This window comes from Manis pentadactyla, chromosome 1 (genome assembly GCF_030020395.1).
Source record: "Manis pentadactyla isolate mManPen7 chromosome 1, mManPen7.hap1, whole genome shotgun sequence".
Classification (NCBI taxonomy): Eukaryota; Metazoa; Chordata; class Mammalia; order Pholidota; family Manidae; genus Manis; species Manis pentadactyla.
The window spans coordinates 103530356-103546037 of record NC_080019.1 but is presented as its reverse complement, the minus strand read 5'-3'; the positions used below and the strand labels follow the sequence as shown (position 1 = coordinate 103546037).

Sequence of the window (15682 nt, the reverse complement as noted above, 5' to 3'; positions counted from 1 at the left end):
TCCCTGCAGAGTCAATTCTCTGTGGATGTACTTCAATAAATAGCTGAAGGAGAGAACACACTTAACCAGGTTAAAGTCATGTCTCCAAAGACAGAGGACAAGTTCTCTTCTAGGAAATCTATTCTCACTCCCTGAGCCAGAGCCCCTCACTCCCAATATGGCAGTTTGGAGATAACGGATCCCTTAAGCAACACCAACAGTTGTTTTATATTGGGCAGGACTGGATTTATTCTCAAGTCCTTGTTACATCCTTGAATTCCTCTAGAGTTATTTGATGAACGAATGAGCTAACCCACTGAATATCACAATCACTAGATGTCATTTCTCATGGCCCAGGAGTAGACATAAGAAAAATAAAACATGATTCCTGGGAAAATTCTATCTTAAGCTTCTATGCCTCCCAAAAGCCACCTGCCCTTAAAAAGAAGACAGGAATGGGTTAATACATACCCAAGGAAAGAGAAAACAGATGAACCAAGGAGGACATTTTTATGCACTGAAATTATACCAATGCCTGCTAAAAATATACACATTCGAAAGAGTTCAACAAGCATTTAATGAAATAAGTGTCCTTAAAAGAGAATTAAGACTGAGCTACTAGTAGCTCAGTCTTAACTGAGCAAATATTGATGAGTACTCAGAATGGGTCAGGCAATTCCTCTAGGCATTGGAAATCGAGCCCTAGACAGCACAAAATTCTGCCACCTTGGGATGGCAAAATGGAACTTGCATGGGATGGTGGGGTTGGGGAGGTGGAAGAGTAGGGGAGTGTGGGAGTGTTAAAAATATAGAACACATTTACAGATAGCGGGAAGGGCTATAAAGAAAATACAATGGCAGCTTGTAAGAAGTTGTACATTTCTACTCTAATCATATACTGCCTTAAATAAAGAGATTCTATTACAAAACGAGCTGCTGTTTACTAAGGATAAAAATATAGCATTAACTTAAATGGAAAAAATGCAATGTAATACAGATGGCCAAAACTAGGTTAAAAGCCTCTTTTAAGAGAGCCACAAATGCCAGAGTCTAAAGTTTCACCTACAGGACTTTCAAGATACCTAAGAATATAAAAGACCAAAATTCTATGTAAGCTTTAGGGTAGCTTTTCCGTGGCTAAGAATAACAGCTACCAAATATCCTTGTGCATTTGGAGCACCATTACATTTATTAAAAAATTTTTTTTCATTTTATTAAATATATTTTTCACAGAGTCGTTGAGTACCAAAAATATAACCTTTTCTTCCTTAAGTTGAAAATTACGTCCACTGACAACAAAATGTGGATCCTGTCATTACCACTTCAGGGTTAATCCTTGTCAAAAATGTTCATCAGGTGAGGTACAACCCCTTTCTACCCCTCAATTCCATCCACACACACCCCTAAACTGGGTTCTGGCCACACTGATGGGGAATCAACGGCTCTGGCCACTTTGTACCTCATCAGCCCTACTCTGGGTGAACTCTGCACATCCAATCTGAAATGTCTCCCCCCATTTAGATCCAGCTATCTCAAGTGTGGTTTTGACTGGGTGAGACAGAGCAACATGATCTGCCACAACGGGCTAACTACCGTCACCCACCTCTGGCAAACTGTGCACTGAGCCTGAACAAATGTTAGACTCTCAGGGCCAGGGAAGAAATACACTATAACTTCCTATTATCCCTATATTCCAGTATTTTTTAAACCCACTTCAATGTTGGTCATGTCATTCATTTAACACTGTTCTTCACCCTAAGATAATCAAGAACCAATATGCCATGTCCATTAAGAATGTCCTCATCCTTATAACTGACAGAAAACCAATTTCCAATATTTTGTCATTACATATTCTAGAGTTAACCTCTCTGTATCACTATACTTCCTCAATTGCTTAAAATTAACAGTACATTATCTGATATTTTGTGCCCACTAGCATAAGATCAGAAATGAACACAAATAGGGTTTTAGGGGGATTTCACAGAAGAGAGAGAAGGTCTCCCTCTCCCCACACCACCACTGCACAGTTTATTATTACTTATTTAGGCCTTGGCTTTGCACTGATTACATGAAACTTATTTAAATCCATACTAAATACAATTATTGAAACCTTGATTATCCAACAAACATTAGCTAAGTAGTTACTACGTGTCAGGCACTTTATTAAAAAGCACTAATTCTAGGATGAGGAAGATGAAATCCTACCAATTTGTGTGTTGGTACAAGAGTAGAAAATAAAACTAACTATTATAAAATATAAGTATTTGCTATTAAGTGCTATGGAAACTAAGAAATGACTGAGAAACCAGAAACAGTTACATTTGGGATTGATATTTAAATAGAGAATGAAAGACTACAAGAGGATAAGCAAAAGATCACACAAGCAAGCACATGGAGGCCTGAAGCGCATATGTTTAGAATTTCCATGCTGCTGTCATGGCGTATGCATGAAACAGAGGGGTAAAGGTGAGCCTGCAGAAGCAGGCCAGCACCACCTCAGAAAAGCCTGTTAGGCCCACTTAAATGTCTGGACTTTATCCTGTGAGCAAAATTTTGCAGCAGGAAAGTGACAATATTAGGTAATTCTGATAGCAGTGAAAAACTCAAACTGAGATTGGAGACACTGGATAAATGGAGACCAATTAAAATGTTAATGCAGCATCCATTTGTGACATAATTCAGGGATTACGTTGCGCAAAGTAAGAGTTTTCAAAAATAACTGCTGGCTTAACCTTTCATAGGGCTATTCAGATCACAGGGCTTGTTGCTGACAAGTTCTGCCCTGTCTACCAACAGGAAGTTTCTAAGATTACGGAGGTGTAGTAATGTGCATGGCTATCCAAACCACAACTACTTAATTTTTTCCTACTTCCTGTCACTCTCTAATTCTGCTATCTAGCTAGGACTCTGCCATGTCCATTTCCATTACCACTATCACTGACAGGCATCCACAGTCCTCCCATCTCATGAGCCTCCTCTATTTTTTCTTCCTTTACTCCTTCTCTTTGGTTTCTTGGCTTCTGCCCTTAAAAAGCTAACCCCAAGAGCATTCAGCAACCAATCTAGCATTCCTGTCTTTTACTTTCAGTCACCAAGAAGTCACGGTGGATTATGTCATTCACCTACTACATTTTTTGGTTGGTTTGTTGACTAAAAGGAAAGGAGGACTAGTAGGATCAGTAGGATTAATGGGAAACAAATATAGTTATGAGTCAAAGGAAAAGCATTACTTATTTTCAAGGGACCAACAGTTAACTGTATCTCCAAAACATCAATTTCTTAAATACTAAATGATTCCATTTTGAACTAATTTATTTTTTATATTTTGAAGTTACAAAGTTTGCCTTTTATCATGTCATACATTCACAAAAAAATGTTCGAAAAGTTAAGGACTCAGAATTGTAGATATAAAAAAACCATACTACCTAAACTCAATCTTTAAATTAAAAAAAAAGAATCTTAAGTACTTATGAGATTTATTAAAAAAGTACATAATAGCATATATTTCTTCTACATGTTTAAGTGTGGTTTTCCTGCCATATGACTTACTGAGGTAAAATTAGATGGAGTTCAGGCCCAACCTGTTTTCTAAGATCAGCTGACCCTTGAACAACATGGGTTTGAATTGCACAGGTCCATTTATACATGGATTTTTAAAAATAAATTCATTACAGTACTGTAAATGTATTTTCTCTTCCTTATGATTTCTTAATAACATTTTCATTTTTCTAGCTTACTTTATTGTCGGAATACAGTGTAGAATACATATACAAAATATATGTTCATTGACTATGTTATTGGTAAGGCTTCTGGTCAACTGTAAGCTATCAAAGATTTGGGCAGGGAGTCAAAAGTTATTATGTGGATTTCAATTGCATGGGGGGTTGTGCCCTGAACCCACAGGTTGTTCAAAAGTTAACTATAACATCATAGTATATTAAGACTGAGTGAAGACACTCTCTGCTCCTCTCATTTTAGTTTCCATATTTTAACCAACAGTTTAAAATTCAACTAAGGTACCCAAGATACACAATGAGAAGAGCATCTCAGATCACAGCTGAGTCCCAGTTCTAGTTCTTTCCCTCCTATTTCCTCATCTGAAGAGATACCTACCTCACATGTACACTTAAGGAGCGGAGCAACCCTAGAACAGCTCTGGAGCAAGGCCTCATACATACTATGTGCCAAATAAACAACTGTTACAGCACTTCTTTTTCTTTAAATTTCTAACAGTGATACATTTCAGTTGAGAAAAAAAGTGGCCTCTAATTGAGAGAGTATAGATTTCTTTTTTTAATGAGATCCGCCATGTTTCATGTTCTCAATAAAATCTAAAACCAGCCAACTCTCACCTCTGACCAAATTTTCTATTTGAGAAATATTCCGGCTTCCCTTAAAGTCTCACCTCCCAACTCACTCACATTCCAGTGTCTGTTCAGCTTCCGTGGATTTCAGTAACAATAGTGACTTTGGAATCCATTCACAGCAGTTCTGAAATGTAATCCCTTTACACCTACAAAATGGTTTGAATTACTTGGAAATGCTTCTAATTAAGATTATCGTAATGAAAGTCAGCAATAAAAAGTAATCAAGTAACACTACAGTATGTGGAAATTTCCTATTAAATGCTCAAAACTCTAGGAAGAGGACCCTTTCTGACCCATATTGCTGCCTTCTCAAAACACAGGAAGAATTAAATTTGGCCAGATTCTTAAGGAGCATCAGGCATCGGACTCTTTAAACACTTAAGAAACTAGTTTGAGATATTATCCACCATATAATCCTGGAAAACAAAATTATACATCTGAATATTTAAGACCATTAAAAAGTTGAAAGAAACTGTCCACATTTAAGGTTTCAAGTCAAACAGACTGAAGAGAATTACATAAAAATGTAATATTTTTAGATTTTCTTTTCTAGATTTTATTACTAGAGCTTTGTAAGCAACCGTTGCAGAGCTGAGCACATTTATACTCTCTCTCAGTCTTGGAAGATCTCTGAGTGCATGCACATACCAATCTGTGTAAATGAACAGATTATTCCAATTCTTCCCTCATTCTTCACCAAGTCCAAATTCAGGACTGACACTAGTCTCTGCAGACAACGAAGGAAAAATGTGACAAAGATTTTCCAACCAGCCCTCCCCTCTTCCTCACACACCCTCAGCACACACAAGCACACAGTAGATTCTGTGCACGTCTCTAACTCGGGGCCAGTTTATGCACCATGACATCAGTGCAGTATAATGAGCCAATTTTAAACTCCATCTGGGACAAATAATGTCCAGGCACACTGTGACTTCTTTTGTTTATATACACTGACTAAATATGTCTTGGTGGTAAATGAACTAACTCTTACGATTTATTTCCCAAGGCCTCCAAAACAATATTCTGCACCCCTGAAGCAACTCCCTGCCTCCAGTTCTCTTTCCAAGGCTATGCGTAAGTGATTTTTAACAGAACACATGATTTTGAAACATATAATTAAACATCTTGAAGAGAGTCAAAGTCCAAACAGCCCTTCATCAATCTAAAACAAAGAAAATGAGGAGCTCACTAGCAAATGGGTGCAGTGTCACGGCTCATAGTACAAATAACTCATGACACTTAATTCTGCATTCCCTTTAAGAACAGGAATATGCAGAGGTGAAAGATTTAAGAAATGCTCACATAGCAAAGTGGCCACTTTCTTTCTCTCTAAAGGATAAGCTTAGAATTTTGTTTTTATTCTGGCATGGCTTAAGAGAAATAATTATAAATTCAGAATGAAAGACAAACAATCTAATAGGTTCAAGTCTTACAACAAGTTTTCAGATTTCCTAAGACATAAAAACTGTGCCTCTGGGATGATGTAATTTTTGAATGGAAATGAAAGGCGGGGTTTGGGAGGAAAAGAGGGCAGACAAAAAGGCCCTCTCCTGGCTCCCAGGGAGGAGGAACCCTGCCCAGCCTGCTCTGGCCACCACTGTCTCTCAGCAGCCACTGACCCCAGGCGGAACCACTCCCCGGCTGTTAATCTAGGAGAGAGAACCATCCCCTCAGGGAAGAAAGGAGGCAGCCCAGTAACCCGGCCTAGGACAACTTCACTCCCAACTCCTCCAAACTCACCCCATGCACCCGCAGGCCTCCGACACTACCACTACTGCTCGGGCTGCAATTCTCCAAAGCTCCAGAACCAGAACCACTGCCACTTTCCAGAGTTAATGTGAAGATAACATAACAAAGAGGAATACTCATCTTTATGAACTTCACAATTTACTACTATACGAAACCAGTCCCATGTCTCTCAGTACTGCTTACCTAAACAAGACAAAAGAGTATGCCCAACCAAAGCAATTCTACCCTTCCTGGAAGGCAGGACATAAATGTACGAAAATCCCAGTTCTGTGATTTGTTAGCTGCAAGTATTCAACCCTCCTTGCCTCCAGTTCTGTCTGTAAAAATGATCATCTTGTAGGTTGTGTAATTACTGTATGAAATGATGTATATAAGCACTTAGCACCATTCCTCACACCTCATAAGCCCTCAAATAGTTATTATTCGTTCCTTCCACCCCAGAGGGAACAAGAAATCAATATACCAAATAAAAGTCATTCTTTCCAACAGTTTAACTTAATTCCCACAAGTAACCACTTAACAAAAAGTTGAGACTAAAAGTCTTCTGGTGATCAGAAAACTTACAAATAACATTTAAGTCTGAGGTAAATGCCAAAAATTTAGTTAGATACTTGGAACTCTTGAAATGTCAAAATCTTACCTTTCATGTGTGTCTTTTACACTGATAGGCACTGAAGGCACTGAACTCTCTGGAAGAGTCAACCTTACTGAATCTTTTAGCCTCTGTCCGTGCCCCTGAGTTTCAGAATCGTTGTTAGAAAATGAGCCTCTGCCCCCCTCCAAAGGAGCACACACTTGATGTAATGCCTACTTCAAGGCTCCAAGGCAGCATGAAGCTGTGCAGTGTGGAGAGGTAGTCAGTAACTCTCAGTTCTTGACCATGAGAAAGCCTCTTTATGAAACTGAGAACACAGAGACTCTGATAAGTGAACTGGAGGTGAACACCCATCTATTAAAGAGTAATATCCTCTGTCACCCAACTCCACCCCTCAAGTGATTCCTGGGGTCTTTAAAACAGGCTATGCATACAAAAGAGTGTGTGTGTATATATATATATATATATATATGCCTACAGTCTGATTTCCTATCACAACTCTCAGAAAAAAAAATATTAATGCCATTTCTCAGAAATTCATAGTATATTTGTATTTTATATTATACTTTCACTTTGTCATGACTAAATTCACTAAATAAATTATAAAGAAACAACCATTCTATAAGGACACTTCTTATATCATCTTTCTGCAAGTTGATGAGAATTAATATAGGTCTTAAGTAGACTCATTTTTACCAATGCAAAACAAAAAGTAAAATGGTGAAATCAGAACAGATGAATGAGGTGCATAACTTGCCAATTTAGCTACCAAGCAACATCACTAAACAAAGCACATGCGTTGGTGTGTCATGGCTTCTCCCCCAAAACTAGAACAACAACTCAACATTCCACTGTAAAGACCAAAGAAACTTCTAACTGATGTAGTAACGTGCTTCAGTGCTCAAGTTTTCTAACTACTTAGAAAACACAAGAAAATCTTAATACCTCTTAAATGATGTAACTGGATAACAGCACAAGTCCACTTTACTCCAAAGCTGGGGTTTGGCTCACGAGAATTTATTTCCATTTTTTCAAGATAATAGAAATATAACCCTAATAACAGCTGACTGATATAAATACTCAATAGTCGGCCTGCCCTCAAACCTAGACGTTTCTCTTGGCTCTCTGCCCAATTATTTGCAAAGCAGAAACCCTTGGCAAAGTAACATTCAAAATGTACACTATCTATTTATTCAAATGCACATCAACTATACTGCAAGGAGCAAGGCATGAACAGTAAAAAGTGGATCGAGGAGAGACAGGGTCAAATTATTCTAGTTAATGATCATGCTAAACACACCTGCTGCCCATAAAACACATTTCCTCTCAGCAACAATCTGATCTGCTAAGGAAAAAGGCCCAGAGCTAAGAAGCAATATCAAGGTATGCATGAACGCCAAAGGAACTGGGAATTGTTTCTGCCAGAGGCCCACCACAGTTAAGCTTCAACTTTTTGTAACCTTAGAGCTGGCCAGAAAATTACTAAGAGGCAACTAATTCTGGCCAATCCCAATTTAAATGAGGAAACTAATATAACCTAAAGATAGCTAAACCCAAAATTACCTAGACACAGTATTGTGATGCTTCAGCAACTGGCTTGCCTCAGCAGGCTATTTTTTTCTATCTGCATTTTGAACTCAGGCATTACTGTTACTAATTTCATGCAGCTTGCTCATTGTCTTGTCTGGAGTGTAATGTATATAATTTCTATATAGTCATATATTTAAGTCAATTGTTTGGACAAAAAAAAAAGTTTGCCAACATGAAAACGATTATGGGCAAACATATGTCTTAACACATTCTGGATAGAGAAGTGTCCCAACTTTTCTTCCTCAGTGTACGTATGATTTTTACTGCACTATGAGATACATGGATGGCTGTCACACTCCATTCAACATGACAAATGTTTTCAAAAAAAAAAAAGTAGAAATTAGAGGTTGGACATCTACTAAACTTAATCTTATTTAAAGTTAATACAGAAATGTTCTAAATAAAAATGCCTCATCTAGAGGTAATACCAGGAAAATTTACTTTCAAAAAATGTTTTATTTCAGTATTTAAGGAAGACTCAATTCTTGAAGACTATAAAAAAGATTATAAACTCAAGTATTTGCAGTTCTCCCCTTGGAACACTGATACCTCGCATCTGTGTTTAATGTCCCCTAACTAGTCTGTAAACAGTAAAACCAAGGCGCCTGGTCATTTCTTCCACCCTTCCTGTGCTTTGGTGAGTGCGCAATAGGGCACCAATTGGGGGCTCAAATGCTGTTCACTGAAAAATCTCTGACCAAAAAAAACAATACATGAGTTCTAACTTGTTAAGATGTTATCACTGAAACCCTTCTACAAAGCCACATGAACCGGAGCCCATACTAGTTCATTTAACTAGTCATAAGAAAGTAGCAAACTAAGAGGCTTAAAAATCACTTCACAAGTACGATACTCAATAAGCGTGGCTGAAAAACCTTAAATATTTTTGCTCTATTGAAAACACAGTATATTTTAGCATAAGATGCAATTTCAAAGGTAAAAAGTTAACAATTTCCAGGTTCTATACTCGGAACTCAGGCAAATTTAGAAACTGAGTGAAGAGGACAGAGTTGGGACTGATGATGACATTTACCATCTAAAGCAGGGAGCTGTTACTTTTTACCAGTCGTTGTTGCCAAGTGTGAAGACCAGCCCAGTGTTATCCGTCTTCTGGGTTTTCCACAACAGGAAGATCCAGAATGTTATGTAAATAGCCCAATTTTTAAATATTGACACTTAATTATTTCTTGTTAACTTTGAAGTTTAAAAAAAATGCCTGTACAACAAATGAAATAAGTAGCCAGTTTTCAAGCCCTGGTTTAGATGAATTAAATTTGTTCATTTCGCACATCCTTCATCTATTCTAAGGGATTTACTGAATGTTACCTCAGATACCAGGCACAGCCTGAACACAGTCCCTGCTCTCCTGGAGTTTACAGCACAACCAGACAGTGAAACATTGTGGTAACTTCAAAACAATCATAATATTAAAGCCACCATAGAGTTTAAAACTGCCGTTATTTTGCAGCACAATCTTGCCATGCCAGTGTTTTTCCTTAATACACTCCTTTTTCATCTTGTATCTTATTATTATTGCCTTTGGCTAATTAAATTCTGAGGTGTCTCTCAACCCAGACAGCTCAGAGCTGTCATAATTACATGTCATATGTTATAATTATTGTGTGCCAAATAAAACAACACCCTCTGATAATATGGCATCAACATTTTCCTTTATGAGACAGAGATTATGCATAGGGCCATGCCTTTTTGAAAGCCTTTGTAGTGAGTGGACTTGATAAATCTAAGGCAGGGAGGATTGTAAAATCAGACCACAGACCTGGATAAACTCCCACCTTTTTTACAGTAAAAAGATCCACAGAAGCAGGGGTGGCTGCCTGTGCTGCTGGAAAACAGCCCTGGTTGGGGAGCACTTGTCATATATACCTCTGCAGAGTTGGTAATTTCGAGGAACAGACATCAAGGGGCCAGGGGTGGGCCACCAAATGGGAACTATCAGAAAACAGACAGATTGCCTCCCAAGAATATGGAATAGCAGAGATTCCAGAAAAGGGATCATGGAATGTGCAGGTACAGTTTGTTTGGAGCACCACCAATTAGCTCTCCACTGAATATATTATCCCTGTAGAGTATTCTCATTTCATAAAACAAACTGATTACAACTCCTGCAAGTGAGCTCTCTAGTCAGGCTCAACCTCCCCACAGACACTTTTCCTAGCCTGGTCTGGTTTTCTGCCTGCCTAACCCACCCCTGGTCCATCCCTCCTCTGTGTTCCCAGGGCACTGATACTTTCTGCAATCCAAGTGCTTTTCTTGTGGCTCTGCACATGTAAATACAACTTTTTTTTCTTGTAAACCACGTTTTGTTCCCCAACTAAACTGGCTCATTCTTTCAGGACAGTGTCTTATTCATCTTTGTGTCACCAGCACCTAACACAGTGCTGGCATGGAAGACATTTGATAAATGCTTATTCAAATGAACAGATCTATGATTCAGCCCACTCCTTAATTCAGTCATAAATTCTACCCTCTCTTCTCCTACCCTCAATCCTTTCTATCCCAAACCTTAAGGAAAAGAGGCCAACAGCATCTTCACACCAGAGGCTTTTATAGTTTGAGTGGAAGAGAGAAAATGGATGGCAGTCTGCAATAGTAATTTTCTTTAAATATTTGCCCAAGTTGTACATTTCTCATACAGGTTGATGCTGAAGAGTCTGACCCAAGACTGAGCTTCCCTATACTTGGTTTCCCAAACCCAACATTTGACCAGCCTAACTCTACTTTCAAGCCAAGTTCTAACCTCTAAAACAGGATTCTATCACAAAAGGAGCTGTTGTATAACGTTATTCAGGAATAATGGCTGCAGCCTCTATTTCAACTGCCAGCCTCATTCTCACTTGAATATCCTTCTTTATCCTGGGCAAACTTCCCAAGAACTGTTTATTCATTTTTACACTATACTGACTGTAAAACTCTTTCTGAGTCCCCCTGACATGGTAGCTATCAGTATATTTAAAGAGTAAACCTGTGTGGTAAGGGGATTTAAACTACTGAATTCAAGAAGGGAGCTGTCAGGGAAAAAGTTATTAAGAAGACACCAACCAGAACACAAAAGGTCACTGGATTAGAGGGAGAAGCATACTTGAAGTAAAAGACATGCTGATGACGAGCACCATCTGAATGTGGAAAGTTTTAATATGTTTAATGTTCTGTCTGGAAATGTGTACTCAAAAGAATGCTCCAGGAAAACTCTGGCTGTGTATTCTGTCTAGGGGAAACAAAGGCTTTCAAGACGAAGAAACAAAAGGGGGGAAAAAACCTCATTCTCAGTAATATGACATGCTAAAGGCTGACCAACAGAAATAACCAAAGTCAAGAGAACTGGACTTGGCTGCAGCAACTTTTAACCTCGGGTCTCCCAGGGCAAGCTTGTTAATATGCTATCCTGAGCCCGCAGAGGAGATAAGCTTTCTATTTACATTTCAGGGGATCTATTTCCTGAAGAAAAGGCATTAAGAACACTCATTAGCAATTACTATTCTGCAAGCTTAAAATAAAAAAAAAGACATAAGAAATATGATAAACAAAACATGTACTGGGTGCCCTCTAAGATGCTCTAGTCAGGACAAAGAGGAATCTAACTCTATCCCCACCTCAGTGACCCCCAAGTCAGAACATACATGAGAGGAGTCACTAAGAATATAAGAAGATAAAGTGGCATGTCACCTTCATGTAGGTCGTGTCACAGATTAAATTAGCAGATCAGTAAACTCTTCACTAACACTTCTGTTCTTAACCTAAGGCTTTAACTATTGGCTGCTGTAATTTAAATGGTGGCTGCTAAATATTGAAATATTAAGCTAATAGAAAAAGTTGGAAATTGGGCTATTTACTCTTTCAGGCTGAAAACTAGCCACTACATTTTTACATCTCTAGGATGTGCTAGAAGTCCATCACAAACACAGTTATTGTACAATTAGGTTCTGAAATGAAAGCACCAATGTTCTGATTACTGAAGAACACTCACTGTAATTTATTTAACCACACACTAAAACTCAGGTTGAAATCTGACTTTGTAATTCAAGAATAGTAAGCAGTTAGGCATATTAAGGGAAGCAAACTTTATTTAGCTATGCTGATCTATTCAGAGGTAGAACAATTATAGTGAAAGGCAGAAATACTTTATTTAGAAAACAAAAGTTTAAAATAAAGCTATTCAATTTCGCTCCAGGTGTATATCTAAGAGAAATGAAAACATACATCCACACAAAAATTTGCACACAAATATTTATAGCACCATTATTCCTAATAGCCAACAAGTGGAAGCCAAATGTCCATCAGCTGATGAATGGACAAATAAAATATGGCATATCCACACAATGGCCTGTTATTTGGCAATAAAAAGTGTAAGTTCTGATACATGCTACAACATGGATGAACCTTGAAAATATTACGCTAAGTGAAAGAAGAACAGACACAAAAGTCTACATATTGCATGATATTGTTTTACAAAATGTCCAGAATGGGCAAATCATCTACAGAGACAGAAAAAAATACATCAGTGGTTGTCTAGGAATAGGGAAGAGAAAGGAATGGGGAGCTGCTGCTATAGGATGTCTGTCTAGGTGACTAAATGTTCTAAAGTTAATTGTAATCATGGTTGCACAATTCTGTGAATATGGTAAATTCCACTGAATTTAAATAAGTGAATCACTTTAAATAAGTGAATTACATGGCATGTAGATTCTATCTCCACAAAGCTGCTAAGTAAAGCCACTAAGTTGCCTCTGTCTACATGGTGTCATTGCTCGTTCATTTTTTAGTTAATATATATTTTTTAAATCTTCATTCTTAATGAGGATGGCTTTTCATTTTAAGAAAATGATCATCCTGTTCCTGCTACCTATATAAAATGACAAACCAAGGTTTCAAACATAATGTGACTTTAAATAATGAAAATTAACAGTCTCTTACTTAGAGAGCCAGAGCAGAGCAGAGAATCTTGCCAAGAACTCCTACTAACTAAATCCAGAAAACATCAGGACAAAAATCAGGAGGAAGGCTGTGGGGATTGAAGGGCTTTCTCATAACTGTGGTGGTTCTCTTGCATATACAGAAATGTTTAGAATGTCCTCTGCACAGCTGCAAAGTATTAAGAATGCTGTAAACACATACAAGGTAAGCTTCTCCATACACTACTCCCACAGAAATATAGAACCAGAGCCAGACAGTTTTCTCTGGTGTGTCCTCTGTGTCCCGACCCTTTAACACAGACTCCCTGAGCACCACACTGTACAGGCTCCATAAGAGCAAGCAGCAAATACCAACAGGTGCCCCTGGCAAGCTCAGAAAACTCATGCAGTCTCAGGCTTCTTAGATCCTCATCTTTGGCCCTTGTTCTTTCTGGTGACCCCCACTGCTCCTCTTTCCCCACCTCCTCTCTATAGTTTTTGGTTTCGCTTGCTCCCTGGATCTGTCTTCCTTTTGCTCCCTAGTCCAGGTTCCATACACAGGCCCTGAGGATTCTACCATACCTAATGGCCAAAGCTAAATATTACGACCCAAGGAAAGAGCAGAGGCTTGAGGGAATGAAGGAGACACAAGATAGGATTCTAGGGACAGAAAAAGGAAGAAAAATGTCAGGTACAGAGGCCACTGCCTAGGCTGAGCCACAGGGACACAGAGGGAATCAAGGCATGATAAATCTTGGGCTGACCCTAAAACACACTCTGCCCACCTAACAATTGTACACCTTTAAGGGATATTTAGGTTTAATACCAATCAATAGCTTGGCCCACATACCTATGAATAAATGTTAATGCTTCTAAAAAATGTTAGTATTTTTAGCACAAACATATTTACTAGTTAGAAAGACTGAACATTTCTTCCCAATGAGATTTTTGGAAGTGTACTTCCAGTTTGAGAAAGCTTGATATGTGACTTGATATGTGACTGCAATATAAATGCTCCATCATGAAGTCAGCCAAAAATCAGGGATATGGAGTCAAGGAAGGGGGTTTTGTTGTGCTGGGTAGGGGAAAGGTCTAGTTACCTATATTTTAAGATAAAAGATCATATATTATGTTGGAAATGATCCAGCAGGGAGAGAAACTGAGGAGTCAGGAAGAGAGGTATCTGCATCAGTGTCAAGAAAGGATGAAATTTATCCAACTGACAAACATTTACTGAGAACCAAATAGATGTTCTTTGTTCTTGAGGTTCACAGTCTAATGCAGAAGACAGTAATATAATTATTAATCAGTAAAGTAAGATCCAAGAGGTATGTACAAAGTATTAATGCACTATGACAGATTTTGGGGATCACATACTGATGTCAAATAAACAGCTAACTTATTTGAATTATTAATACATTTTGGGTAAATAGTTTTCAAGCAATTGTTCCCAATCCTACTTTTCATGAGACAAAGACTTTTACTTTTTGCTTCTAAAGAACTGCACAAAGACAAAATGATATTTATTTATTTAGTACAAGACTGAATAAACCCAGTTTTTGTAATCAATAATGAGTTTTAAACAGTTCAGTCTAATATATTTTTTAAGTTTTATTCACTGTTCAAATTTTTTTCTCAAGTGCTACATAAATGAGTTCAGAAGTACCTTTTTTATTCTGCAACATTAAGTAACAAGTGACAAAGAAGTTTTATAGAAAATAAGTACTATCTCTGAGCAGTAGTCTCTACATTTGGTAGGACTGGAGCCAGGGTCGGTTCACACGGACCTGTGCACCTTGTTGCAGTCAGTCAATCCCTATGTGAGATCAAAACCTGCCCCATCCTGAGTGTCCTGCTCTGGCCACCCAGGTGATCCAGTTGAGCACAATATATGACATGAGCAACAGTCATTTTACTCCAAAGATTTGTACATACTTTCAAAATAACTCATTTCAACCCCATGCTTCAAGAATACTAACTGAATCGGGTAAGACTTACTGGTCTGGAAAACTACAATTTCTGATATTTCCAAAACTCAGTAGTTCTACAACAAAAATACCTGTTGAGCCCCTCATGTTCAGAATCACAGATCTTTGACTCTAAATAAAACAATTACTGGGTTAATGTTTTCTCCTTAGATGATCTGATTCAACTCCCTCTTTCTACACCAACCTGCTGAGCTGCATCTCCATTCACCAAATGAGGCATCATGGCTACCTCTCCATTCAGCAGTGGTGGCAGTTCCAGAGGGATCTGGTCGGTCATCATCATTGTGACATACATTCATGGAGAATTTCCCTCAACTGGCTTCCTGCAAAAGAAACACCAATTTTACAAAGGACTCCAGAACACAAAAGTCACCTATAACAACAAGTCAGTAATTTCAGTGTACCGTCATGAGGCCAGCTGAAAATCAAATTATTCTAATCATAGAGTATTGTATTACTGTGTCAGCCCTAGGAGAGGGTAAAGCAAAAGCAAGGAGACAGACT

The 15682-nt window shown here is 38.2% G+C and overlaps 1 protein-coding gene across 4 annotated transcripts in view; it reads right to left on the bottom strand.

Moving 5' to 3' along the window:
* Positions 1-15682, bottom strand: part of FNDC3B (fibronectin type III domain containing 3B) — a 338844-nt gene that overhangs the window by 251611 nt on the left and 71551 nt on the right. For all 4 annotated transcript variants that reach the window (XM_036930882.2, XM_036930884.2, XM_057499990.1 and 1 more), the window contains exon 2: positions 15363-15501. In XM_036930882.2, coding sequence (XP_036786777.2) covers positions 15363-15473 — 111 coding nt within the window. In that variant the 5' untranslated portion in view covers positions 15474-15501. The remainder of the gene's footprint in view (positions 1-15362; positions 15502-15682) is intronic.